This window comes from Podarcis gaigeae, assembly GCF_964106915.1.
Source record: "Podarcis gaigeae genome assembly, chromosome: 13".
Classification (NCBI taxonomy): domain Eukaryota; kingdom Metazoa; phylum Chordata; class Lepidosauria; order Squamata; family Lacertidae; genus Podarcis; species Podarcis gaigeae.
The window spans coordinates 15,318,648-15,345,031 of NC_139689.1; the positions used below are offsets into that span (position 1 = coordinate 15,318,648).

A 26,384-nucleotide genomic window follows, 5' to 3' on the forward strand; every position below is an offset into this window, starting at 1 on the left:
ATGGAGCCCTTTTACTGGGGCTTGCAGGTAACACACTCCCAAGGCAGTTTTCCGGGCTTCTTCAGTGGTCTAATCTCAAAGCCTTGAATACGTATATTGATATTCAATTTCATAGAGCTTAAGAGACTGATTTGCTCAGATTCGCTGGCATCTCCAGGTATGGATGGGAGAAACCTTTGTCAAAAACCCTCGAGAATGACTTCCACTTGGTGCAGACAATACTAAACTAGATAGACCAGAGTTCTGACTCAGCCTAATGCAACTTCCTGTGTTGTTGCTTTTTATGGGATGGGCCCTGTCTCTTATTAAGCCTTGGATTTTTTCAAAATCCCTCTTGGTTTCTTGCTTTCTCCCTGTCATTCAGGAATTCTGAACCCTTTGATGTGAATTTGAGGAATTTGCAGCACATTCGTTCAAATATTTGTCATTGAGTGATGTGCTGCTAGCTTGTCCCATGTTCTTATATAGTAGGGTGCCAGGAATCAATATTCTTTCAACAGCAACAGTGCCCAAGGGCTCTGACTAATTGTTTTGAACCTCCTTGGAGTGCTTGGATGCAACTTCCAAATAGGAATAGGGAATTCCAACACAGTTTGGCTTTGTTGGCTTGTCAGCCTCAGGGAAAATTGCTTCCTGGGAGCAAGGAGACTGCAATCAAGCCATCTGCCAAGTTTGCATCACTTTTCCACGAAGTCAGCCTTCTCCTAACTTGCTGCTCTTTGGATTTTGTTGGACTCCAACTTCCATCAGCCCCAGCCAGAATGACCAGTGGCCAAAGATTGTGGGAGCTGTAGTCCTGCAATATCTGGAAGGCCAGTGGTGTCCCATCTGTACTAAGATGGATGGATGGAAAAGAAAAGCTAAAAAGGATTTGTGCATTATTATTATTATTATTATTATTATTATTATTATTATTACTACTATTATTTGTATCCTGCCCTTCATCTGAAGATCGCAGGGTGGTTTACAACATAAAGATACAAAATGAGAACACAAAATACATAATAAAACAAACAAAACAAAACAATAACCCCCCCCTTACCACAAACACATTTAAAAGGACATAGAATGTTAATCCGCCTAAAGCCTGGTTATAGAAAAATGTTTAAATTAAGATTTCCTAAACTAGTCTACCTAAATCCGAGAGGGAGCAGGAGTGTTTAAGAACATTGAAAGATGGAAAGAAGGTCGAGAGTTCTCCAGCACAGAAAAAGTGGATTTGATGATAGCAGATTTCTGTGACTGGAAACCTGACTGATGCCTGTCCTGAATGTCATCAACTAAGAAAAACTAGATCTGGGTGAAAATACATGCCACAAAATGAATGATTAAGAAAGAAACGTGAGAGCCTTTAATTTGTTCATATGCAATGTTTTATTCACTTCTAATTTAAAGATAATGAATAAAAAAGGTTTGTAAGGTTTTTAATGTGTATTTATATAGTCCTTACTTTTCTTTTTACATGTGCAGCCAATATATGTGTAGCATATATATATTGTGAGCAGTGGCTCACAATAATCACAACAGCGTTGAAAATAAAACATCACAATCATTATAACACCAAACACAAAAGCACAGAAATAAAGCAAACAGCAGCAAGAAATTCTTTAAAGCGATACGATTCAATAATGTCATGGTAACTTGTAGCGCTGCCAGGATACTTCCCAATCACATGTGCTGAATACAGTATATTCCAGCACATTGTCACTTATTTCTGTAAAATGATATTACAGAGGTACCTCGGTTTTCGAACGTCATCTGTTCCGGAAGACAGTTTGAGTTCTGAAACGTTCGAAGGCCACAGGATCTTGCATTCAGTGGAAGCTGTGTTGCATGTTCGACTTCCAAGGCATATCCGAAAACTGAAGCGTTTTGAAAATCGAAATGTTCATCAACGGAGACGTTCAAAAACCGAGGTACCACTGTGTAAACATGTTGGATCAGATTCAGTCTCATTCATATTTAGGGTAGTCTCCTTACTGTTTGGAATACCAGTGATGACTCAGTGAAGCCCTATTGATTTCAGTGGGCCTAATCTGCATATGATTCAATCTTGATCCCATGGTGGTGGCCATGATTAACAATGACAATATTAGCGTTGAAACAGTGTCATCCGTATACACAGCACTTTTCAGAGCAACAAACATTAAAGGCGACTCCTTGCCCCAGTGAGCTACCAATCTATTTGAGAATGGGGGAGGTGAGAAATAAAGAGGGAAGGAAAAGTCGAGGCAAGGGAAGGTTTCAGTAGATTAATGTGAACACAGCTATTTCATGTACTTGGGCTTTGCTTTGACTGGGATACTGGGATACAGAATTAGATGAATACACAGGGAAGAGAGATTCCTTCAGGTCTACCAATGGTGCTTCAAAGAGAGGTCACAATCTGGCTTTCGTCATAGTGCACCGGCCAGCCGCCTTCGCAGCCAATGACGATGTATCTGGGCGAAATGTTCTCCTTGTATTCGCACGGTGGGCGAGTGGAGCCCCCCCGGAGCGTGCAAGTGGTGACTCTGAAGTGCTGCCGGCTCTTCCGCAGCTCCCCCGAGGGAAGCCCTCCTTCGGCACACACGGCCCGGATCTGCCGCTTGGAGCCGTGGATGAAAGTGTTCACCTCCTTGCACTCGGGTTTGGTCAGGCCACGGCTGCCCATGAGGGTGTTGCAGTATTGGCCGTGGAAGCGGCTCCTGGGCTCGTCTCGGTGCTGGTTCAGGAACTTCTCATAGCGGGGGTTGTTGCCGCAGGATGACTCAGGGAGTAGATCAACCAGCAGGACTGCAAGGAATAGGCAACAGACGTCTTTGGACAGCCTCATTCTTCCTAGCACCTAGGATTGTAATATAAATTATAATGCATAATATAATACATAATACATATTATAATGCATAAAATAAGTTATGGCAGCAGATAAAGAAACAACAAAACAACAACAACACCACAAACTGGTTGTTTTTTAAAGGTCCACAAGATTAAAAAAACTCAGATTATTCTCTGTATGGGCTGCTTGCTGGAAATGCTGGACTAATGGGGCGTCTAAACATATGTTATGTGTTTGGACCTATGAGATTCTGGTCCTAATTGCATGAGTGGTACTGCCTACATATAACAGCCCACAAGCGCAGCGGATACAGTATACACAGTTTTTAGTAGAACAATTTGTGTGTCCTTATTTTTGCCATGAGAGGGCAGTGCGGTGACAGAATTGCTAACCTGGCATTTGCACAGTGAACACAACCTCTCCCTCTGTGCCCAGAACAGATGTGATGTGCAAATTCTAATAAGCATTCATATAAATGGGACATAGACATGGAGAAGAGAGGGGTACTGCTTTGATAGCAGAAAACGTCATTCCCCTTCCCCCTGCAGTAAGGCTATAGGTGATTCAGAGGAGGATGGGCATGTGACGCAGGAGGAAGGAGTCTGGTGCTCCAATGCCATCCTTGAGTTTCAGATATGAATAGGGGTCTCACACCATGAGCTCTTCCAGATGAGCTGTTTATTGAGAATCCATCCTGATTTGCTGGCACAATGCTTAGACCAAGACTGTGGCCACGTTCCCAATCACTGCATTCCCCAGTGTCATGTTTTTATTGTGTTTTCACAGGACGTTACCCAAAATGCATTGTGTATCCTGCACTTTGTTATAAATTGAGGTGTTGTTTCTCAACCCAGCTTCATGCCAAAAGGAGTCCTTAAGTCACTCCTAATTTTTCTCTAGCAAAAATCTGAACATGTTTGCCAAGGGAATCACATCCCTCACCCCCATCAATAATAAAAAAGGTAAAGGTAAAGGAGCCCTGGACGGTTAAGGTGACTATGGGGTTGCTCATCTCGCTTTAGGCCGACAGAGCCGGTGTTTGCCCACAGACAGCCTTCTGGGTCATGTGGCCAGCAGGACTAAACCCCTTCTGGCACAACAGGACACCATGACAGTAACCAGAGCGCATGGAAACGCCGTTTACCTTTCTGCCGCAGTGGTACCTATTTATATACTTGCACTGGCATGCTTTCAAACTGCTAGGTTTGCAGGAGCTGGGACAGAGGAAAGGGAGCTCACATCACATGGATTTGAAATGCCGACCTTCCAATCAGCAAGCCCAAGAGGCCCCGTGGTTTAGAGCATAGCGCCACCCACTCTCTACCCCCATCAATACCCCCTAGTTAGTACAGAAACAGAAATGAACAGCCTATGTGAACATCGAGGAGGTGGCAGAACTGTGAGATGTAGTAGTGAAAAAAATAACTTCACTGTTCTCTAAGGTGGTAATGGGAACACTATGCCTGAACTTTATTGAGCATTTGTTCTGATTTATTTGGAGGGGGTTATATGGCAAAGAGCATTCCTCCTGAATCCACCCTAATTCACAACTTCCCATAAAGTCCATTATTGTGTTTGAAGTAGATTTGCAGCACCATGGTTGCAGTGTGCCTTGTATGAATTTAATTGTGCTGACATTCTGGAGGCAACCAAAATTATGTTTTGCATATCACCGCATAAGGATCGCTAATTGGACCGGGCAGGATGACAGGCTGGTGAGTGGAAATGGATTGATCTGCTCTTTCAACATTTGAACAAAAGCCAAAATCTGCATATGAAGTGTTTTTAGGCATGGGGTTAAACAGTTCACATGCAAATATTTCTTACAGGCACAGCTGCAGCAGCTGGTTGAAAAATTGGCAGCCCTACCGTCATCCTGGTTGCTCCATGGCTGACCCACACGCATTTCTGTAGGCTAGGAATGTGAATTTGAAGTCCATTGCAGGAAAACTAGAAAACAGTGGGATCAGCTTTGGTCTACTTGCTACACGGTGTGTTTAAATCGAATCACATGGTATTCCTGGTGCTCTGATGAAAATAGGCAGAGGGGTTAAAAGTTAGTGCTGTTCCTGGAATCCTTATGGCAGTCTCACCCTCCATTTTCTCTTTCACCAGTTAGGAAAGAAAACAGCAGCAACTGGGTGTGGCAGGAGACAGGAATCCAAGAACTGGTCCACACGACAATGGAAGAAAGATGCAAATCAGGTTCCTTCAGATAATGAGGAAAAGACAAAACAGCAGAGGGAAGGAGAGAAAGGAATGCAAAAAGGACTCACTTTTTCCAGGGGGACCGTATTGGATTCAGCTCCACACAGATCAAGCTGCTGATTTACCACTCTGTTGTGCTTTGGAGCCAATGAAAAGTTTGCCAAAAGTTTCATAACTTTTTCCTAGGAAGAAATCCATGGATTGTGCCAGACTGGGTTTTATATAAACTATGCCTCTCCCTTCTGGCTATCATATTGCTTTTTTGGCACTCTCTCTCTCTCTCACTCACACACACACACACACACACTTACATAACAAACCCGTTTTTACTCTGTTTCAACTAAGGAAGGAAGGATCTGTCAATTTTTGTTCTTTCAGTTCTCATTCTCTCCTTCTTTAATGTCGTTCCCCACATTTCTTAGCCTTTTTCATCTCATGAAAATTCGTCAGCATTTCAATGTAGATTTATTTTAATCAATAAATTTTTGACGGGAGCCAGAGTGCATGGAAACACCATTTACCTTCCCACCAGAGTGGTACCTATTTATCTACTTGCACTTTGATGTGCTTTCGAACTGCTAGGCTGGCAGGAGCTGGGGCAAAAAACAGGAACTCACCCCGTTGCAGGGATTCGAACTGCAGACCTTGCGATTGGCAAGCCCAAGAGGCTCAGTGGTTTAGAGCACAGTGCCACCCGCTGTTTATAGTGCTATAAACAAAGTTTATAGTGTTGCCCACACGACACACACCCATAGGCTTCCATTCATGTGAGGGAAGAGAAGCTTGTGGAGTCCATAAGTCACTGGACTCCCATCAGCATAGCTAATAATAATAATAATAATAATAATAATAATAATAATAATAATTTATTATTTATACCCCACCCATCTGGCTGGGCTTCCCTAACCACTCTGGGTGGCTTCCAAAAAAATATTAAAATACTGTAATACATCAAACATGAAAAGCTTCCCTAAACAGGGCTGCCTTCAGATGTCTTCTCAAAGTCTGGTAGTTGTTGTTTTCTTTGACATCTGGTGGGAGGGTGTTCCGCAGGGCGGGTGCCACTACTGAGAAGGCCCTCTGCCTGGTTCCCTGTAACTTGACTTCTCGCAGTGAGGGAACTGCCAGAAGGCCCTCGGTGCTGGACCACAGAGTCTGCGTAGAACGATGGGGGTAGAGACGCTCCTTCAGATATATAGTCAGGGATGCGGCCAGCAAATTGTTACTGCCAATTACATTGTGCATGTTAAATGCATTTATTGCTTAGATCAGACATGCTTTATTCCCAAATGGAATATTGCTGACTTGATCCAAAGGGCATTCAGTATGATATACTGTGACTTCAGAAAAATGTGGTATCTCTAGACACAGACAAAACTTTTAATGGTGTGTTGTTGGCATTTTAAAAAATGTTGTTTAAATACATGGCATTTGGAAAATGATTTTTGCACTATACATGAGGTTGTGTAGTGTAGTGTAGGTTGTGTAGTGATGAATGGGTTGTCTTCTCCGAGGCTACACCTTAAGAGAGGAATGAAGGAGGGCTCTCCCTTGTTGCATTTGCAATGGACACTGAAACTTTGTAGAATAAAATTAGACCCAATTTTAATATCAAGGGGGTCTGCATTTTGGGGGTGGAACATTCCATCAATTTATTTGCCAAGAACATCCTTTTAATATTTTCGAATCCTGAGCAAGCAGTGTCTCTGTTTTGTGAAACAGTTGCCTGCCTTGAAATAACTTGCTCTGAAACTATTATGTACTTCAGTCTTGCCACAGGAGAACAAAAACATATCTTTGCTTATACAGGGTTTTGTTCTGAAGAATCCTGGGAATTATAGTTTATTAAGGGTGCTGGGAATTATAGCTTTGTGTAGGGTAAACTACAGCTCCCAGAATTATTCGCTTTAAATCATGTGCTTTAAATCTATGGTATGTGCACAGCTCTTTGTCTTCTGAAATATGCTCCCTCCATTTGTAAAGGCCTCCCTGAATTTCCTGCAACTCAGAAAATGGGAAGCACACAATACTTTACACGTCACCTAAAGCATGCTTATCTATTTCTCTCTGCCAAATGCTGGTGACTTTATAATATACTGTGCTGCAAAGAACAAGGACCCTCTATTAAGGGTACGTGTCTCATTACTTTCTCTGAGTGGCCACTTGTGGCTGTAGAGGGCTAATATTGCTCACCTGTAGTATTCACAGAAGACCTCTTGCCTCACAAAACTATAAGTATCCTCCTGAGATTTCTCATGTGCAAAAATAGTCATCTGGGAGTGAGATCCTGCAAGGGCTACCCAGGCCTTGGGCAGCTTCATCCCTGTTTTGTTCACCACCCTATCCAATTCCAAACCTACTTTCCGGTTGTTCTTCACCTCCTTGGCCATTGAATTCGCAACATCCATATCCAAATTCTCAATGGAACTGCTGACATCCTGATGATATGTATGAAGTACTTGCCAGTCCATGCCAGCTAAAAGGAGTTTCTGCAGCTGACCCTTCCTCAAGGGATTCTGGCAGAGTTTGCACGTCCCGTCTGGGTGATGCCATTGGCTGGTGTCCACCACAAATGCTCCTTTTCTCTTCAGGGTACTAATGTCAACTCCAATGGCATTGACTTAGATGTTGTTGGAGGAAGTTGCTAGGAAGAGGCGCTGTTTGGACATGATTGATCTGATGGGATCCTTCATTCCAGAGGGGCTGTCAGCTTGTAAATTACCCCGGGAAACAAAACAAAGAGGGCTTGTTTGTACCATCTAGACATGTAGGTGTCATTAGGACTGTAAAGTGAGGTATAAATTCACTCAGAATGAATCAGCAGCAGCAACCTTACCTGCTTCCTCCTTTCCAAGCCTTTTCTATTTCTTCTCAGTGTATTACTACTTTGGCTCTCATCCATGAAATATTGCTAATTGGACATGGTAGGATCGGAGGATGCTGAGTGGAAATGGACTTACCTGCTCTTTCAGCTTTTAAACAAAACCCAAAATCTGCACATGGAGTGTTTTATGGTCTGGGGAGAAACAGTTCACATGCAAATATCTGTAGAACAAGCATCTTTTGCAGGCATCGCTATAACACCTGGCTGAAAAGTCGACAGCCCTACATCCGACCTGGTTGCTCCTGGTTGCAAAGTCAAAGGACCTTGATAGATTTGTTTTTAAATGAGTACAGAATTGAACTTCTGTCGCATTTCTAGTCAACTGAAGTTTGCATGGGCAACTTGAAAGCATGCACGCCACCAGAAAAAAATGCCTTGCCTCCCTGGAGCCATTTTGTTTCCTTAATTCCTAGCCAGTAGAAGAGCACTGTGTCACCCAAAAGCTTGTATACCATGCTGTAGTTTTTTTTCTAGCTCGTCATTTATGTTTGGCAACCGATTAAGAGCTGTAGAAGCCTCCTGGTCTGCTGCCTGCTACATTTAGAACTGATACATTTAGAAGTGCCACATAAAGTTCATTTCACATTTGCAAGGTTTGGGTGCTTTTAATGTGGAAGCACCTATGTATTTTCTGGAACTCTACATAATTGATCATAGGCAGGTCTACTTTATATTGGTATGTGTAAGAAAATGCCAAAATTGATTGACCACTTAATAACCCACCGCTCCACAGCAGCTTTAAGTATAAAATAGTATATTATTTTATGTAAACTGTTCAGAGAGCGCTCTCTCTCTCTCTCTCTCTCTCTCTCTCTCTCTCTCTGCAGGCTGTCTGTGAATTTTATTTATTTATTTCATAAAATTTACACGCCACTTGATTGTAGAAAAAAACCTCAAAGCAGTTTTCAAAAAAGTTTCTTTTTTGTTAAATAAAATAGCTAAATGAATTTAATCCTTGAAAGGTGGGCCATAAAAGCTCAAATATACAACAAATAAGGCCACCCCATCTCTGTCCTTGTTTGTGAAATTCCCCTGGTGAAACATTACAGGATGAGGCCCCCTCTCTTGTGCTGTGGTAACAGGTCTTTGAGGTTATTATCCCCTCTACATGTGTGTCTCAATCTATTAGTCAGTTGGTGGTTTGGAAGCACATACAGAAGACAGTTACAAAACACGATTGCAGGACCAAGGAGAGGACCTGTTGAGGACCATTTGCTCAACAGGAAAGATCGGGAAACTGGAGGCAGTTTGGACAAGTTGGTGCATCTCCTTTTTTGGAAGCTTGTTCCAACAAGAGCCTTGATCTGTTGAAGAAACCCACCCCATTCAACAGCATTATATTATATTATACTGTATTGGCCCGAGTATAAGCTGCACCTGAATAAAAGTCGCAACTTTAAAATTGGAGGAGGGAGAGAGAGAAAAAGAAAAAAATATGCAAATATAAGCTGCTGCTCCTGGCTGCATACTGGGGTGGGGGGTGGGATCCGCATTGCTGACGGCATATTCCCTTTCCTCGATCTCCCCCTTCCGGCCTTGGGGAGAGGATGGGGGACTACACATGGGGCGGGCGTCACTTTGCCGCTCTCCTAGCACTGTTTGCCCCACGCTCCTGGTTGCATACCGTAAGGTCGCGAATATAAGCCACACTTGAACTTTTTTATGGTCAGAATTTGGGGGGATAGTGAGGCTTATATTCAGGCCAATACGTTATTAGCTTCCCCTGCTCTATGTGGTATTGGGCCCAAAGAAAGTCAATTTGTACTTCTGCCAAATGCCAAGTGCTACCAGCACCACCTCTGGCAGTAGCTGCTCCAGTTTTAAACTTTGTGACTGGAAGAAATTCAGCTGTGGAACATTTTGTGGGGATGAAATGAGGAGAAAAGCATGGCTTTTCAGTCTAACTTCTGAATTTTGGCTTCCCACATCCTAGTCTGAAACTCTAACCAATTCACCACACCAGCCCTCTCTTTGTCTTTCTTTTAAAAGAAGCAGCAACTGTGTGCGGGTAGAATTAGATCAGGGGCACAGTAAGGGGAGAATAACATCAGGGATGGCAGCCTGAGGTGGTTGCCTCAGGTGGCAGGATCCCAGTAGAGTCTAGGAGCAGCAAATCCTGCCACTGCACCTGCCAGTTACCGAGGCTGCTACACTACCATAGCAGCTGCCATGGCAACCTACAAAGATGGCACTGAGGTTGCTTTCTGCCTCCCTCCCTCAGCTAATGTTGCCATGCACAACAGCAAGGCAGCCTCCAACCCTCCTCTCTCATCTTCTCCCCCACCCACAGAATGCTACCTTGCACAGTTGGATGTGGGTGGCGCTGTGGTCTAAACCACTAAGCCTCTTGGGCTTGCTGATTGGAAGGTTGGCAGTTCGAATCTGTGTGATGGGGTGAGCTCCCGTTGCTCTGTCCCAGCTTCTGTCAACCTAGCAGTTTTAAAGCACGCCAGTGCAAGTAGATAAATAGGTACCACTCCTGCGGGAAGGTAAATGGTGTTTCTGTGCACTCTGGCACTTGCCACAGTTCTCCGTGCACCAGTAGCAGTTTAGTCATGCTGGTCACATGACCTGGGAAACTGTCTGTGGACAAGCACCGGCTCCCTTGGCCTGAAAGCAAGATGAGGGGTCCTTTACCTTTTACCTTTTTTACCTTGCACAGTAAGGCAACACCCAACCTTTATCTCATTTCTTTTTCATGTTTACACATAGGCTTGCAGACCCTCAAAATGTCCCTATTTTCAAATTTGACCCCAGAATGTCCCAATTTTCTTCGGCATGTCTCTATTTTCATCAGAGAATATGGAGTTATACGACCCCTGAGCCAAGGAGATAAGTAACTATACAACCTTGAAAAAAAGGAAAAAAAGGTAAAGGACCCCTGGATGGTTAAGCCCATCAAAGGCAGCTATGGGGTTGCAGTGCTCATCTCACTTTCAGGCCAAGGGAGCCAGCGTTTGTCCACAGACAGCTTTACAGGTCATGTGGCCAGCTAGGTTTCGAACTGCTATGTTGGCAGGAGCTGGGACAGAGCAACAGGAGCTCACCCCATCACAGGGATTCGAACCGCCAACCCTCTGATTGGCAAGCCCAAGAGGCTCAGTGGTTTAGACCACAGCGCCACCCGTGTGCCAACCTAGCAGTTTGAAAGCATACCACTGCAAGTAGATAAATATGTACCAATGCAGTGGGAAGGTAAATGACATTTTTATGTGTTCTGGTTTCTGTCATGGTGTTCCATTGTGCCAGAAGCATTTTAGTCATGCTTATGGGCTTCCCAGGAAAACAGATCCTGGGTCTAAATCCTGGTGGTGATTGCCTGAAGTCAGGCGCTGATCATAATGAAGAAGGGCTGAACACATTCGTTTCCAAAGATGGCGGTGTAGGTTGTCCACCTAATTTCATGCTATATAACTCAGCAACCTTCTGCCAGAAAGTTGCTATGTCCAGGATTACTTAAACAGGGAACTCATAGGACAGCTTAAACTTATTCATATGACAACAGGTTTGCAAGCTCTATATAACAGGAACTCTGAGAAGAGGAAGGTTGTTCCTGCTGGAGTCCTCAGCCCTGTTGACAGCTGCATTCATTCATCTAGGAGGAAGCCAAAAAGGGAGACGCTTGACAGGTTGGGTAAGTTTGCAGTAATGGATCATGCCTCGTTTCCCCAGAAGGCTACAACCATCAGTGATGCATGGAGTTTAGGAATGGAATGGATGAGTCTGTGTGACTGAGAAAGCCCTTTAGATTTAGAGGCACATGTGTCCCTCTAGCCAGAACTCCTGGTTTCTGCCCATGAGTAGTGCTCAGAGGTGAAACACAACTGAAGATGTCAAAGGACTCGAGTCATCTGGTTTGAAATATAAAACAGGGACATTAAAAGGTCTGAGCTGATTTGGCTTGCCTTGGATTAAGCCAAGCTATTTCCTAATGTTTTCACAGAAATAGTCCTGCTTAATCACCTCAGTCACTCTGAACTGAGCCTGTGGAAGCTCACTTGTCACTAGATGCAAATATTGTTTTGTATGAATTACTCAGTCCCTAAAAAGGTAGCACTTCTGGTTTAGTATGCTCACCTTTTTATTGCTGCAAAATTCATTTCTTCACAGCACGACTTGCCAAAATCTAGTAAGATAAGTTCTTTCCAGCACATTATCTCCACACAAGGAAGCTTGTCACCTGCTAAATTTCCATACACTAAAGGTTCGGTGTTCCTGCCAGGAATAAAACTAGCAACACTTATGCAGGCATTCATATTCTGAATCACCAGGATCCTCAAGGGACCCACAAGAATACTCCAAGTTTAGGGGGAAGAATACTGCAAGTTTAGGCACTATAAATGTGACTATGAAAGGGCAGTGAACCAATGTTAAGCGGTAAAGATGGATGGATCTGTCAGTATTGGTTCTCTCAGTTTCTTATTTTTTTAACCTTAAATTTAATTCTCCACATTTCCACAGCAATTTGTAGGTTAATAAAATAAAATAAATAAAATAAAATTCACCAGCAATTTAGTTAGGAGTAAATAGTCCATGTTTCTGCTGTGCTTTGAGGGGATTGGAAATGGAGAGGGATAGCACTGGAAAACCCAAGATTTGCCCACACTGGAAGAATGGCAGATGCAACTGATAGACTATATATAATTGGCTGGGATGACTGGCAGAATCCGAGACCTGGGAGAAGAAAAGCTGGAAGAAGACTGGAAGAAATTTAAGACCTATCTACAAAAATATTGTAAACTATATGAATGTTAAGAAGGATGCTAGAATTTAAATAACTGGGCACCATTAAGCTAGATGAAGTGATATATGAAGATAAGTTAAATTTAAGAAAAGAAAAAAAATTTGGAGAATTTTTAGGTTATATTTAATTCTTTAAGATTTGAATAAAGGATATCTAAAATTAGAGACACAATATTGGAAAATTAGATAATAAGAATGAAAACAAGGGGATAGATTTGCTGAAAAAAAATTTTTGGTTAGGAACGCAGGAGCGGGAGATGTGAGGGAGTCCAAAGAAGATAAGAAAACTATGTTAAGAGAAATGTTACATTGTATTGTTTATTGGTATTGTAATTAAACTAAAAAACTGCTAATAAATATATTTAAAAAAAAAGGAAATGGAGAGGGATGATAGAGACAGCAATGGGGTGAGAGGGACATGGCAGCAGTGGTCTCTCAGCAGCGACAATATGACATTTGCCAGGATGGGGTTAGGATGTCCACTCTGTAGCCTCGGCTCATCCCCTTCCTGTCTTTCTAGCATGAGCCATAGCTCAATGCAAGAGCATGTGCTTCAAGGAACTGTGCTTAGTCCCCAGAATCAGATACTCCAGTTACAGCTGCAGGAGTCTCCTGCCTGAAGCACTAGAGTACAGTTACTAGTCAGTGTGGACAGAACTGAACTAGATGGACTGATGGTCTTGTTTGGTATAAGGCAACTTCCTTTAGTGCACTGATGGGGAACCTCCATCCCACAGCCTTTCGACAAAATAACATTTTATACAAACGAGTCAGCTAGTATACTGTAGCTTTAGGAGACACACAAGATGACAACAGCTTGGTGACAGTTCAATGTGGTGATCATAATGGTCACATAGATTTCTTGGGACACTCCTGTCATCCTCAGTGGAAAAATACCTTGACAGAAAATATAATGTCTGTGATCTCTTTTCTGGAATTCACAAGTTTAAAAAGAACAACCTGCCACTCTCCAAACAGTCACAGATGCACAAAGACAGACCAAAAATGGGTATATTATTGTCAGGCAAGGATCACAATGAAATATAAAACCCTATTTTAAAAAACAAATCTTGCAGGGGAAATCTTTCCAATGGCCAATTCCACAGCCAAAAAGGCCCTGCCATTTCCCCCACAAGTAGTGCCCCATCCATTGTGGGGCAGATAGCAAAGGAGCTCCCTGGCAAAGGGATCGTCAGGTGACTGACAGCTGGGCTGCCCTGCCCACCTGTCAAAGTGACCAGCTTTGGCTGTGGTTGCTCAGGATCTGGTCCACACTAGGCAAAAAATGTTCCTCACTCCTGCTTTAGCATATAGTGCTTAGCATGTGTGTTCCTTTATTATCGCTTGCCTTTGCAGATACCCAGCACCAAAGGACACTGCCATGTCTCCCAGGAGCCCTCACCGTAGGGCCCTTCTTCTCCTGCTCGTCATCATGGCCACCACCCTTCTCCCATGGAGCCAGGCTACATCTTACACTGACTTCCTGAAGAGGCACCAAGACAACCCGAAATCTGACTTGCAGAGTGACAGCACCTACTGCAACCTGATGATGCAACGGAGACACCTGAACTGCCAGCGAGGCAACACCTTCATCCATGCCAGCGAACAGCAGCTGACTTCCATCTGCAATTCCAGAGGGAAGATCCTGGATGGGAACCAGACCAGCAAGACCCTCTTCCCGATCACCATCTGCACCCGGGGGAAAGGCCTCCGCAGAGTCTTCTGCAGGTACAAGGGGAAAAGCAAAATCAAGAGGATCCGGGTCACCTGCGAGAAGGGTCTCCCTGTCCACTACATTTCTCATGCCTAAGCCTAGCAGTTGGAACAGGCCAGGCTGCTGAAAGAATCCTGCTTTGCCTTGGCCATTGCTCTTCAAGCTCATCTACCCAGAGCAATTTACAAAGCTGGGCCCCATCTTGGCTGCTCCCTCCTGCGTGCTATGCAAATTACACCCTTCGTGATGTGTCCTGTTTCTCTTTATTCTGCACAGCATGTCACACAACTTTAATTCTGTCTTTAAAACAACGGCAGTGTTGTTTCTTTAAAACTACAGAATGAGTCGATCCAAAACAGTCTGCAGCTTGCTTGCTAGTTTCCATTATACTAGTTTCCAAATCAAGGGAAGCAGCCTCCACTTCCACCTGCCTATGCAGGATGGTTCAAGAAGGAAGGAAGGAATGGAGGGGAAAAGGAACAGAAAAGAAGAGAGGAGAGGAGAGAAAACACACACAACCAGAGAGAGAGAGAGAGAGAGAGGAGAAAAAGACACTATATTCATAAATCCGTATCAGAATGTAGCAAAGCTTGGAAGAGCTCAATATTTGAAGGGTTCACCAGCGTTTGCCAAACCCTTAATGCTTTGATTAATAGAATAATAGAACTGTAGAACCCTGAGGATCCAGTCCATCTTCGACAATGAAGGAATCTCAACTAAAGCATCCATGACAGGTGACCATCCAACCTCTGTTTAAAAGCTTGCAGTGAAGGACTGTCCATCACCTTACAAGGTAGTCTGTTCCACTATCAAATAGCTCTTACTATCAGAAAGTTCTACCTAATGATTGACCAGAACCTCTTTTCTTGTACTTTGAATCCATTGGTTTGGGTTCTACCCTCTGGAGCAGCAGAAAACAAACTTGCTGCATCTTCCATGTGACAGCTCTTCAGTTGTTTAAATATAGCTCTCTTCCCTTCTCCAGGCTTCTGTTGAAACATTTTAGCCAGCTAGCTTTTAATTAGGTTTTGATAAGGTTGACAGGCACATATTCTTGATTATCTTCTTCCATGCCTGAATTTACAGCTTTGCTAAAATAAAACTGGGCTTCATTCAAGCATGAAACTGAGTCCTTGGTTATTTAGAAAGCTCAATCTACGTATACACAAGATCTCCTGTGTTGCTGGGTGGGCAAGGGAGGAATTAAGGGATGGATGAGAGCCTACATTCACTGTCAGAGACAGTGAGAGTATTACAATGATTTTTTTCCACCTCTCTGCTATGTTGTTTTTTTTTCAAAAAAATCACTGCCCAAATAATAATAATAATTTATACTCTGGGTGGCTTCCAACAAAATATTAAAATAAAATATTCTATTAAACATTAAAAGCTTCCCTAAACAGGGCTGCCTTCAGATGTCTTCTAAAAGTCTGGTAGTTGTTTTTCTCTTTGACATCTGGTGGGAGGGTGTTCCACAGGGCAGGTGCCACTACCGAGAAGGCCCTCTGTCTGGTTCCCTGTAAGTTGGCTTCTCACAACGAGGAAACCACCAGAAGGCCCTCGGCACTGGACCTCAGTGTCTGGACAGAACGATGGGGATGGAGATGTTCCTTCAGGTATACTAATGTATACAAAGAAAGGTATACAAAGAAAACTGATGTATCCGGGAAGATTGATTGCAAGGAGCTTCCAAAGGATTCCTCGAAATTGGTTGAATGGGTAACAAAATTGCTTCTCGGCCTTTTGGCTAAGATCAAGTGTAATGGCAATTGCAATCCACCGTTAGCAAGCGTGAAATGATGCACTTTGGATTCAAATATCCTAATTTCACATGTGTGCTATTGGGCTCTGAACTGGTGGTGGTTGATCTGGAACAAGAGCTTGGGGTTGTGGTGGAGAGCTCAATAAAGATGTTGACACAGCACATGACAGCCATAAAAGTTGAATTTCATGTTAGGAACTTCACGACATGTCTCGAAAATCATTGGACTTACCAATCAAGGCACTGAGTACCAAATCATTGATTCATACCAATCATAACCATATTTACTGGAAGGAAATCCACCATGTGTTTTGTATTGGGCACTAATTCCCATCAATGGCTTCCCAGAACACTCATGTAAGTCACAAAACTGGCTTCAGTTTTGGAGGGGTAGCACTGTTTATTTGTTTAGCAGCAGGCCAGACATAATTTCAAGTGTACCCCTTTATAGTAGAACTGATGTAAGACAGCAGAAAGACAAATTATCTGCCTGAGAGCCAGAAGCATACTCATTCGTAAATTGCTGACATGCTCTTAAGCCCCATTCCATGCCCAATAAGCACAGGATGCCTTTTCCCAATGGCTCTGTGGCCCATAGAATGCAGCACAATGCTGGGCAAGGTTTTGCCCAGTATACCCTCTTTGTGTTATGGGCTCATGGGAAAAATCTGTCCCATGAGCCCTTGCTGCAGGGGGGAGGGGAAAGCCCCGTCTATGTCCAGCGTGGGTGGGCTAGGGCAGAGTGACAGATGCCGCTGTAAATATCTGATTCACTGACTATGAATGCCTAAACTGGGCAGTGCATGTTGGCAAGAGCTGCTACTGCCACCTAGTTAAACATGAAAATTTCCTGAAGGCAGATCTTGAAAGGGAGCCCAGGATAGCATTTCTGAGTATCCAACCTATGCTCAAAGAGTAGTTAGACCCACCCCAAAGCAATGTGCAATTGGTTCCCTGCCCCATGCTGACCTTCTCTGCTGTGATTAGAATCCCCACAGGCGGCATTTCAAAAATGAGTCCATGATGCGGCTACGACTAGCTATACTATCTAAGAAAACAATGATCTCTTGAGCCAATAGGGAGCAACAGGTATGATTGCTGCTTTCTCTTGTCGCTCCTTTTTCGGCACTCAAACCAGAAAAGGAGTTGGAAGGAAAGAGTAGAGGAGACCTGCTGGCCACGATCTGTTCAGCACATCCATGCCTTCCACCAACTGTGATGTATAAAGACTTCAGCATCCCCTTGTAGCCTCCTGAATCAATTATGTGGGTGCCTTTTTCAGGAAACATTACTCCATGATGCCTCTTCAGCAACTGACACACATTTCTCCTCTTCAAGCTGGATCACTAAGCAATGGCATAGACCAGGCATAGGCAAACTCTGGACCTCCAGTTGTTTGGGACTACAACTCCCATCATCCCTAGTTAACAGGACCAGTGGTCAGGGATTATAGGAATTGTAGTCCCAAACATCTGGAGGGCCGGAGCTTGCCTATGCCTGGCATAGACTGCTGGGCCAGCCTCAGTTGGCCTCTTGGGAAATTATATGGAACTGGGGAGAAATGCACCTGAGCAGAGATAAAGGAAGACACAGGAACTCACTGAGCAGAAAGAACAGGATTTTGGACTAGTTGGCCCTTTAGGCTGATCCAGTGGGGCTTATTTTATGTTCTTAATGTTTCTGGGAAAGGCTAAAGACTGGATCTCCCAAATAAGGAAATGACATTCTCTTGTCGTTGCAACGATCAGACTGCCCCAGCTCCCATTTGTTACCTGAAAAACTGGCTCTTTACTTTTATGGAGGGATGTTATTGGAATGCCATAGCTTTTCAGCATTCATCTTGATCCCAATCTTTGATATGGGCAACATATGCACAAACACACCTAGATGGACACACAACTGAACAAATGTCACCTCCTACCCTCAAGGTCTAGATGAAGCACAGGGAAGAAGCTGTAGCTCTCCAGACATCTCCAAAGGCTGAAACTCGGAATACGTATACTGTATTTTTCCATGTATTAGACAAGGTTTTTTTACTCAAAAATAATGTCAAAAAACTGTGATCATCCTATTCATGGATAAGTGGGGGGGGGGAGAGCCGTGTGCCGCCAGCCAGCTGGTTGGCAGGCGCACAACTCCCCACCATGTTGCTGTGGAAGGCGCACGCTCTAGAGAGCATTTTCTGCAGTGGCATGGGGGGAGCGGCTGCCCACTTTGCCAACCCCCAGCAATGGTCCTGCTGGGGTGGTGGCGCATGTGCAATTCCCCCTAAAAAAGCTCAGCAAATTTGGGTATCCCTCCTGATTTTCATTAAATTTAGCCATAAAGGACGAGGCCCCTTGGCAGCCATGGCTCTCTGTGGCTCTTGGTGGTTGTTCTTTGCAGAAAAAACAGGAAACGAAGTAAAGTTCAACAGAACATTTTCATGCTTTCCCTTTTTCTATCAGATTATATAACCCACTTCCTAGGAAATACCAAGGGAAAATCTGACAAGGGCTATGACAGCCTTGCTCAAATTGCAATCCTAATTCCCTCATTAGGAAGTTATGAGGCTGTCTATTAATGCAGTCAGACACTGCCCCATCGACTTCTGTACAGTGGTACCTCAGAAGTCAAAGCGAATCCGTTCCAGAAAATTGTGGAAAATTGTTACAGGATGTCCTGGAAGAAACGCTGGAAGCCTATTTTTTCCCCTGTAGGTGATGGAAATGAAGCATCATTAGTAGGAAAAAAAAAATGAAGGTCTTCTTGCTAATTGGTCTTGAATGTTACAGTAGTTCCCATATACTGTTTTACTGGAAGGATGTCTTCTGTAGCCAACAGGTTGATAGTACAGCTGATGTCTATATTCTCACATGAACATTTTACTCCAGACAGGAATATTACATCGTGCAATGCATGAGAAAGTGTCCATCCACCCATATTTATCAGGGATGATCCTGATTCTCTATGGTGAATTCTCTCAGGTGGCTTCAGTGGCCAAGAGTAACTTTCATCAGCTTCGGCTGATGGCCCAGCTTTACCCCTATCTGGACACAGACAACCTAACTACTGTTGTCTATGCTCTGGGAACCTCTAGGTTAGATTACTGTAAGATGTTCTCCTCTGAAGACAATTCAGAAACTTCAGTTAGTTGAAACCCATCAGCTCATCAGCCTCTGAAGGCATTTCGGAAACTTCAGTTAGTGCAAAACTCATCCTTTCATCTCACCCTCACACTGGATATTATAGGCATATAGGCCAGAGCTGCATAGAGAAGCATAGCTGTCAAGTGTCCCTTATTTGAAGGGACAGTCCCTTATTCTAGTGCCATGTCCCGCTGCTGTCCCTTATTGATGGATGTCCCTTAAATGTCCCTTAAATGATGTCCCTTAAATTTCAAAGGAAGCAGCTCCTCTCCCTCCCTCCCTGCCGGCCAGGGAGGAGAGAGGCTCCAACTGTGTTGCTTGGCTGTGTTGCTCACCCAATAAGAAGTATAAGAACGACTGTGGGGTGGAGCTTGCATGCCTTGTGTGTGGCTAGTTTTGTTGCACGTGCTGCTGCAAACTTTGCAGTGCAAAGCCAAGCCGGGGAGCCATCTTAAGTTGAGGCTGCATAGGCCTTGTGGTGCATGTGATTCAGATTCTATTCAGTTGAACCTCTGGTTACAAAGTTGGTTGGACAGTGTTCTCGAAGCTACCAGCATGAGTTTGACCAGACTGCAGGAGGACAGGAAGACTGGAGTGCCTGGAACAGGTGAGGCTGCAGGTCCCTTATTTTGGCTGCTGGTCCCTTATTTTCAAGGCTGCTGGCCCCTTATTTTCAAATGTGTAAGTTGACAGCTATGTAGAGAAGGCAGTTTCTCCAGTTTCCCCAATGTTAACAGTTCATTCCTGCATTATGTTTGATCTTTCACACAAGGGAGAAGCCAGTTCTGGGAATGTAGCAGATGATACTGTCATGACTAAAATCTTTGAGGGCAGAAACTGGAAAGTGCTAGAGGATTCTGGAAGCTTCTAGAAGGTTCACTCCTGATGCAAATATTGTTTTGACTAGCTCAAGGTCATGTTGAGCCAGGACAGATAAATGCCTGAGATCAGTGAACTGCTCTCTATCTCTCTCTTACTTTCATTTGTACCTCATGTGTCTCAAGTTTTTTTCTGAAGCTTTTGTAACATCTCTGATGGTGCTGTCTGTGACATCATTCGAAGAAGAAATCCTACCCAGTTTCAATTTCTGAAATTGAACAATCATCAACAATGATGGAGTATGGGCCGAGACTAACACAGCTGCCCTCTTTTCATCCGTGATGTGAAAAGAACATTAGAAAATAAAACAGAAGCTCTAGTAGTACAATGTAGCACAATATCCCCACGTGTGATGTCATTGGAACAAGAACTCATAGCCAGTCTATGGGATTCAGCTTCAATTTTGATGGGCTAAGGAGTGTGGCCAACACAGTTGCATTCTTTTCATCTGAAACTTTGTTTACTGTTATGGATATTCTGAATCATTACAGTGGTACCTCGGGTTACAGATGCTTCAGGTTACAGATGCCGCTAACCCAGAAGTAGCACCTCGGGTTAAGAACCTTGCTTCAGGATAAGTACAGAAATCGCGCGGCTGCGGCACCGCGGCAGGGGGAGGCCCCATTAGCTAAAGTGGTACCTCAGGTTAAGAACTGTTTCAAGTTAAGAACAGACCTCCAGAACGAATTAAGTTCTTAACCTGAGCTACCACTGTATTAGGAAGGACAGCCACACAACAGGCAAGACTGGGTGTCAAAACTTACCACTGAAAATTGCCTTAAAACATTGAGATAAGTATAAATGTTTCCTGCACTGTAAGATCACCCCCATCTGTAGCTCTTACAAGAATTTCCTTTTCTTCTTCTTAATGAAATTACATGTGAATATATTAATTTATTCTGGTCAAATTTGCTACTGTCTAATCAAGTATTCTAGATTGTGATAAGCTAGGCTAAAAAGCTGTGATGACAGAAGCAACAGCAATATAATGACAGGAATTATTTCACAATGTCAAGTTAGTCTAGTTGCTGGATAAATTAAATCACAATGTTTCTGGAAGCACTCAGATAAGGAACTGTGTTCCAGTCACTGTTGAATATTTATCACAAAACAAGATTCTGTTTTAGAAAAAAACATTTCCTTACATGATAACTGCAAGGCAGAGTAATAAACTACAAGAGTAATAAACAAACTTCCATTCTTTCAATGTCGTTCATTAATAAAAGAGGTATCCATACATCGACCTAACACTCACCACCATGAAAGTGGTTCAAGGCCCTAATTGCAATTTTCACAATTGGGAGGAATATTGCTGAACCTCAAAGAAACAAAAGAATAATTATCTTGTTCTACAATAGAGCAAATGGAGTTTAATCAAAGAAGAACCATGACAGACCTCAATTTGGCTACACATTTTGGACCGCAGAAGTGATATCAAGCTCTTGAGCATTCATCTAAATCTGCCACAATTCTCTACCCAGGGCAATTCACCTGCTCTGGGCTTCTGATCCACCCACTGTGAGTCGGAAGCTACTTTCAGGTATTGTACTTCCATACTTGTGTTTTCTTCTCAATCAGTCGATGGAATAAATCCAGTTCTCACCTACAGGTCAATGAGGTCTTCTCCTTTGCTTATGTCTGAACCTGCATATTTCTGTCTGCCGTATTGGCCTGGAATTAGTAGAAGTTCTGGTTCTGACATATTCTTGAAGTGTTTGACCATTTACACCATATGAGTAAATGGGGTCAGCTATAGAAACGGAAACCTTATTTTGCTAATGCAAGCATGTGACGTTTTCATGAAGGATAAAGCATTAGGAGAGATTTCAGAGGGTTCCAGTTCCATTTTGGCCCACAGAGTTGAAGATGAATTAATAATGTGCGTCAACTGTTTTAATTGGAAAGCCTTGGAGTACGTCTTATGAATTGGGTGGTGGATACAGCTTTTACCTCTAGAAATAATATCTTAATACAATAATAATGCATAGGAATACAGTATAAAAAGCACAAAACACATACTGAAAATAAGAACCAAAAATAAATGAATAATCAATAATCCCCCATCTCTTGAGTTGGGCCTGGAAATCAGTGCAGTTGGGCTTGGTGTAATATGACCGAACAGTCTTGCCCTGGCCACCGAGTTCTGCACTAACTGAAGTAACTCAATTGTCTTCAGAGCTCTGAGTAGAACACCTGACAGTAATCTAACCTAGAGGTTCCCAGAGCATAGACAATAGTAGTTAGGCTGTCTGTGTCCAGATAGGTGTAGAGCTAGGCCATCATCTGAAGTCGATGGAAGGTACTCTGTGCCACTGATGCCACCTTAGCCTCAAGCGACAGCAAAGCATTCAGACGTACCCCTAAGTAAAAGATATCTGCCTCTTGCGTCTTCCAGTGAGTCTTTAATAACAAGGGGGAACATTCATGCTATAAGCACTGTATCCACTGCAGAGAATCGGGATTAGCCCTGATGAATATGGGTGGGTGAACACTTTCCCATGCATTGCATGATGTAATCTGCCTGTCTGGAATGAGTAAAAATATTCATGTGAGAATATAGACATCAGCTATACCATCAACCTGTTTGGTACAGAATGCATCCTTCCAGTAAAACAATATATGGGAACTACAATAACATTTAGAAAGTAGACCTTCATGTTTTTCTACTAATGATGCTTCATTTCCATCTCCCACAGGGGGAAAATAGGCTTCCAGTGTTTCTTCCAGTACATCCAGTAACAATTTTCCACGTATCATCATCCACCATAGCTGAATTCTCTCTATATAAGGTGTCTCTTCCTGAAGGATGCTCAGAGGCGCATACGAGCGAAAGAAGATATTTCAATCGACTCTTTAGGAGACCAATTTCTATTACACAAGGTAAGAAAAAGGTTTGGACATGCTCATCAACGAAGCTTTGTTCATTGTTTTGTTCAGGAGTGGGAAAGGTGACCTAGAAGGCTCACTGCAGGCAGGTTTTAAATCAGCCAGCTTTTGAATAGCTAAACTTTGTCATTTCTTTTCTTCCATACTTGATTTCAGTTTCCCCCCGTCTTTGATAGAATAAACCTTTTCCATGTTTAACAACACTTTTCTCCTTGTATCCCCCCCCCCTGGAATTTTATATTTAGTTTGTCTGTTTGACTTTAAGGATGGGCACAGAGGTCTGTCTTTTTCTTCTTCACTCATCCCTTTGTCCCTTTGTATCATTACAATCTTCAGCCTGCGAGTAGGAACTACCTTTTTTTCAGTTGGTTGTACTTATGCTGCCCTGGGAGTCAAACACTGTTCCTTCTTTCTGGCAATAAAGATACATTGGCAATAAAATCAATAAATTGCTATTATTTCATGACAACCTGAATTAGCTCCCTGAGGAGGCCACCACACTCTGACTAAGGTTAACAGTTTGGCACTTTGGGAATCTCAGTATGCTAATTTGGGGAACTCACTCCTGTTTATTTCTGCTGTTGTGACCTGAAAAATAATGGTGTCATTCATTGTCTTTGCAGAGGCTGATTTTGGTGTGATTTTTGAGGTGCTTATTAGTCTCTGAAACATAGTTTTATTCATTTCTTCAATCCGCCTGTCAACTAAAATATAGTTTCATAGTTGTAATGGGGTGGAGGAAGAGAGATGGGAATGGGGAAGGGCCACAACTCAATGCTAGACAATAAAGGCGTACCTTGGATCCCAACACCTTGCGACTCAAACACTTTGCCAACTGAATGCTGTAAACCTGGAAGGGAGTGTTTCAGTTGTCGAACGTTCTTTGGAACCCAAACATCTGATGCAACCTTCCCCAGCTTCCGATTGGCTGCAGGAGCTTCCTGCAGCCAATTGGAAGCTGTGCCTTGGATTCTGAACATTTTGGAAGTCAAACGGAGTTCTGGAAATGATTCTGTTTGACTTCTGAGGTACCACAGTACTGAAATAGATGGGGCAGTGTCTGACACCAGTATTAGACAGCCTCATAACTACCTAATGAGGGAATTAGGATTACAATTTGAGCAAGGCAATCATAGCCCTTTTCAGATTTTCCCTCGATATTTCCTGGGAAGTGGGTTATATAATAAATCTGATGGAAAAAGGGAAAGCATAAAAATGCCCTCTTGAACTTTATACCGTTTCCTGTTTTTTCTGCGCAGAACAACCACCAAGAGCCACAGTGAGCCATGGCTGCCAAGGGGCCCTGTCCTGTATGGCTGCTCTTGGTTTTGCTCTCCTGGATGGTGCTGGGGACTGAAGCCTCCTGGGATTTCCAATCCTTCAAACACGAGTATGTCGATTACCCAAAGACTATAGTCATAGATTACTGCAACTATTTAAGAAGCCAAAGAGGCCTGACGTACGGACAATCACACACTTTCATTCATGTCTCCGACCAGGATCTTAAAAACATCTGCACTGTTTCGGAGATACCAGTAACTGGTCCCATGTCAAGCTCATCTCCTGTTCCAACCACCATGTGTTTAAAATATTATTTGAGATACTTCGCATTTGACCTTACTAGGGAAATTTCCCTTTCATGTGAGAACGGATACCCAATTGAATTAAGATATTGAATGCCATTGTTGCACAAGCAGACTTCTGCTCAGGCAAAAAACCTCCACCACCATCCTCTCCGACACTCAGCAGCCCCCTACACTTTCCCCCTCCTGGACTGCATCCCTCTCAAGAAACCTCTCAAGGTAGCCCCCCAATCTTGCAGGGCAGGTCTGGGCAAAGGCAAGAGGATTGCATGAAGGAGGAGTTGAAGAAGTCCTTTTACTTAAGCAAATATCTGTTTTACCTGCTCACAAGTTACCATTGGATTGTCACCGGGGTTTCTTCCTTCCTGAGGGTGAAAAGGCCACTCTGATCACTTTGGGCCTCCACTGTGTCCCACTGCTCATCTCCTACCTCACGTTGCATGATATAAGTGAGATCTCATTCCTTTTCTCATGATTCTTGCTGCTGTGGGATCAAACAGTTATTTGTGGTATCCCTGGTTGCTTATTAAAATCCGGCCTCTTTTCTTACTCTTCCACCTTGTGACTCAGATAAGCAGACATGGAATATATATTTCTTATATACAGCTTTATTCTTTCCCGGCTTTTTTCTCTGTTTCACTCTGTTTCTTTTAAAACTGAAATTATGTTAATAAAATAGCAGCATTAGAAATCCATGAAACTGTCTGTGGCTTTATGGTCTACTTCCATTTGTCTTTCTTGCAGCACTGCCAGTTCTGTGCTTTTCTCACTCACCAAAATAATGTGAGGGATTCGGCTGAATAGAACACCTGGGAAGAGTCTGACTCTGGAGAGGAGGGACTGCAGCCACAGAAAGAGCAGGAGTGGGTTTGTTCAGCCCTCCTTCATCAAGAATTCCCAGACTCAGATAGAGCAGCAGACTTGGAAAGCTCGCAGGAGAAGGGAGGGGAGGAGATGGATGACATTGAGGGCGAGGCAGCATTTAGAAGGCTCTTTGATAGTGGGGGGGGGGAGTTCATCCACCTTCTCCCCAAACCAGAAGAGATGAAAGTGTTAAAATGCAATGGATATATATATAAGAGAGGAAGTTCTGGAATTTGGTACCCTTCTTGGTGCAAAAGGGGCAGGGACTCAGAATGACCAACTCGTAGCTAAGAGTGACAGGCTCCGGAGCCACTGTCTGGGTGTTAATTGTAAATAAACATGTCATAAAACTGACAAGGACTCATTAATTCTTATTGAGGCTTTCTTAGTTGCCTGTCTGAGAGCATTACACTACTTGATGAAAGGTGTTTCCCTAGATGACAAAACACTAACTTTTTAGAGAGATTTTGTTTGTTTATTTACCTACAGCCCATACTTAAAAATAAGGCAATTTGTAAAACTTAGGCAAAACAGTTTGTGGAACTGAAGCCAGAGACAGTAGAACCAACTACTTCTAGTTTTGTCCCATTTCCCATGCACTCACTCCCCACCCTGAATTCTGCAAGGCCAACCCTGAATCTGAGAAGGAAGTTGACAACCAGGGAAACCCCCTGGGCTGGCTGTTGCATAAGAAAGGAGGCAGGTGATGGCTGACTGGGGTCAGGTTGCATTTCTTGGGGCAGTGATCCTTTGATCCTAAAGGACCAGCCTCCTCTGGTTTCTACTAGCACCATCAGGGACTAATCTGATTGGTGTCCTGAGAATTCCATTTGGACCTTGAGGAAAAGTCAAATAGAATGGGGTCCTGCAAGCTGGCCGTGTGCCATAGGCCAGAAGCGGTGGCCCCCATAGAAT

General features: G+C 43.4%; 2 protein-coding genes, 1 long non-coding RNA gene and 1 pseudogene across 5 annotated transcripts in view; 2 read left to right on the forward strand and 2 right to left on the reverse strand.

The window, feature by feature from the left end:
- The window catches only part of LOC310829302 (angiogenin-2-like), a 98,160-nt gene extending 80,976 nt beyond the window's left edge, over nucleotides 1–17,184 (reverse strand). The window contains exon 1 of the mRNA XM_083707610.1: nucleotides 17,099–17,184. The gene's annotated coding sequence lies outside the window, so the exon portion shown is untranslated. The remainder of the gene's footprint in view (nucleotides 1–17,098) is intronic.
- On the reverse strand, nucleotides 1,351–5,281 carry LOC310830665 (ribonuclease-like). 2 transcript variants are annotated; one of them, XM_083710476.1, is made up of 3 exons: nucleotides 5,095–5,139; nucleotides 4,931–4,991; nucleotides 1,351–2,827 (listed from the first exon to the last, which is right to left on the reverse strand). In XM_083710476.1, exon 3 carries the CDS (start codon nucleotides 2,813–2,815, stop codon nucleotides 2,369–2,371), a length of 447 nt encoding a protein of 148 aa, XP_083566602.1. In that variant the 5' UTR covers nucleotides 2,816–2,827; nucleotides 4,931–4,991; nucleotides 5,095–5,139; the 3' UTR covers nucleotides 1,351–2,368. The 2 variants fall into 2 exon arrangements, with proteins under 2 accessions (XP_083566602.1, XP_083566601.1); XM_083710475.1 differs by lacking the exon at nucleotides 4,931–4,991 and having other exon boundaries at nucleotides 5,095–5,281.
- On the forward strand, nucleotides 11,144–15,484 carry LOC310829304 (ribonuclease pseudogene; annotated as a pseudogene). Its single transcript, XR_014568596.1, has 2 exons — nucleotides 11,144–11,544; nucleotides 14,010–15,484. The product of XR_014568596.1 is annotated as a ribonuclease pseudogene (transcript).
- An 80-nt stretch (nucleotides 17,185–17,264) lies between the features above and the next one.
- Nucleotides 17,265–25,208, forward strand: LOC310829322. Its single transcript, XR_014557224.1, has 3 exons — nucleotides 17,265–17,349; nucleotides 22,926–23,016; nucleotides 24,282–25,208. It is a non-coding gene; the product is annotated as an uncharacterized lncRNA (long non-coding RNA).
- Nucleotides 25,209–26,384: the final 1,176 nt, after the last annotated feature.